Genomic DNA, 2,159 nt, shown 5'->3' on the forward strand with positions numbered 1-2,159 from the left:
CTGTTTTTCAAAGTTTAAATTCAAATTTTAAAGTTTTTATTTACTTTTTAATTTTTTGGTTCAACACAACGATTTACAAACTTATTAAGTGTGTTTAAAACTTCTGCACAGAAACCCCCGGGGTCCAGAGCTGCTCCAGGACCGGGTTCTGCCGGACCCGGGGTCCAGAGCTGCTCCAGGACCGGGTTCTGCCGGACCCGGGGTCCAGAGCTGCTCCAGGACCGGGTTCTGCCGGACCCGGCTCCAGTCCGCAGCGCTGCAGCCTCGGACCTTCAGGCCGCCTCCAGAGGCTCCTGACCCGGTCAGAGCGGCGGACTGGAGCCGGGCTGAAGGACCACCTGGAGGTCTCTGGTCCACCTCCAACAGAAGGTTCTACAGACGGACGGTTCCCAACAGAACCTCTGAGATCCAACTCAGCGTTCAGAGAACGCACAATCCGGCAGAACCGGATCCAGATCCAGCGGAGGCCCTCCGGAGCCGAACCAGGATCTGCACCTGACGGTCTGAGCGCAAACTGGGTCCAACAAAGCCAGAATCAGAACCAAAGGTTCTGTTGATCTGATCAATTGTTTGAATTAGAACAGTTAGCTACAATAATAAAATTCTTTTGGACCTCAGGAACCGGACAGAACCCGCCGGAACCTGGTTTTATTTTCGCTCCGGGCGCGCGGCGCAAACAGAAGCGCAGCGTCATCCGCGCGCAGACCGTCAGAACCGAGCCGGTTCCGAGCGGGCCTGGTCCGTCCTCTGTGCGCGGATCTGCCCGGCTCCATGTGGACCCGGTTCTGATGGGTCCACGTTTGAAGCGTCAGGATGAGGAGGAGCAGAGACCTTTTTTTATTAAACATGGTTCTGGTTCTGGTTCCACCTGAACCCAGACCGGTTCGGTCAAGCTCTCCAGGCAGCGGACCCGGACCCGGACCCGGACCCGGACCGGACCCGGACACTTACTTGGTGTTGGTCGTGTTCCAGTAGATGGACTCCAGGATGAGCGGCCGGACCAGGTCCAATCTGAACAGAACCAGAACTCCGAAACAAACATATCTCCACAGCGTCATGGTGAGCRCGGATCCGCCTCAGAACCGCGTCAGTCCACTCAGAACCGAACCAAACAGAATCAGAACAAATGTCCAGATTAGATCCTGATCCAGCGCATCCGAACCGAACCACGAGCCCCCGCTCAGAACATCTCCAGAGGACAGACCCGGGTTCACTCAGACCCACTCAGATCCATGATCCTCCTCAGCGGAACACAAATAGATCCGTCAGGAATCCAGAACCAGAACCGGGACGATATTCCGCTCTCAGCTGCAGGGGGAGGTGACGGCGGCACCGGGATGAAACAATGAGGTTCGGGTGGACGAACAGAACCAGATGATCAGATGTGTGAAGGATGACAGGAACCAAACGGGCCGGGATGAAAGAACTTCTCATACTAAACAGGTCCAGGTCCCAGAAACAGGTCCAGCTGCTCAGAACTCGACTCGGTCGGGTCCCGCGGGTCCGGACCCGCAGCTTCGGTCCCTCCGGTTCTCAGGCGCGCGCACAGTGAGCTGCTGCTCCCGAACCTGCAGCAGAGGAACTGCGGCTGGGACTGACGAGCAGGAGCTGGGTCTGCGCAGGCCCCGCCCACAAAGACAGAGCCCCGCCCACAGCTGCAGCTGATTGGTCGCTCCGCGGGAGAGTTCAGGAACCTCAGCTGTCAATCAAAGGAAACTCCTCAGAATAAATAAATGTTTTTAATGAAATATTTCATAAATACATATAGTTTTATTTTTATTGTTTTTATTTTTCTGTTTTAGACACAAAAACACTTTGTTTGTTTGTTTGTTTGTTTGTTTGTTTGTGTTTGTTTGTTTGTAAACAACAGCAGAAAACTCTGGTTCTGATTGGTTCACCTGCTCAGGTGTCTTTATCTGTATAGGTTAAAGAAATGTTTTGGTTCTGATTGGACTCATCAGAACCGCAGATGGACTCAGAGCCGAACCTTCAGTCTGAGCTCATTGGTGGACCCACAGCGCCCACCAGAGGATCAGAACTGAATAATTCTTTAAAAAAAAACTGATTTTATTTCTGTTTCAAATAAAAAATAATCCATCTATTAACTACAGAGCCCTCAGGTCACTCAGGGTTCACAGAACCAGAACCAGAACCAGAAC

At 52.5% G+C, this 2,159-nt stretch overlaps 1 protein-coding gene across 1 annotated transcript in view; it reads right to left on the reverse strand.

Annotated features, from left to right (window-relative positions):
• The window catches only part of LOC106533557 (ephrin-B2a), a gene marked incomplete in the record, with an annotated part of 27,213 nt that extends 25,556 nt beyond the window's left edge, over positions 1 to 1,657 (reverse strand). Inside the window, 1 exon segment of the mRNA XM_014029912.1 lies at positions 952 to 1,657. Coding sequence (XP_013885366.1) covers positions 952 to 1,058 — 107 coding nt within the window.
• Positions 1,658 to 2,159: the final 502 nt, after the last annotated feature.

Source organism: Austrofundulus limnaeus, unplaced genomic scaffold (genome assembly GCF_001266775.1).
Source record: "Austrofundulus limnaeus strain Quisiro unplaced genomic scaffold, Austrofundulus_limnaeus-1.0 Scaffold971, whole genome shotgun sequence".
NCBI lineage: Eukaryota > Metazoa > Chordata > Actinopteri > Cyprinodontiformes > Rivulidae > Austrofundulus > Austrofundulus limnaeus.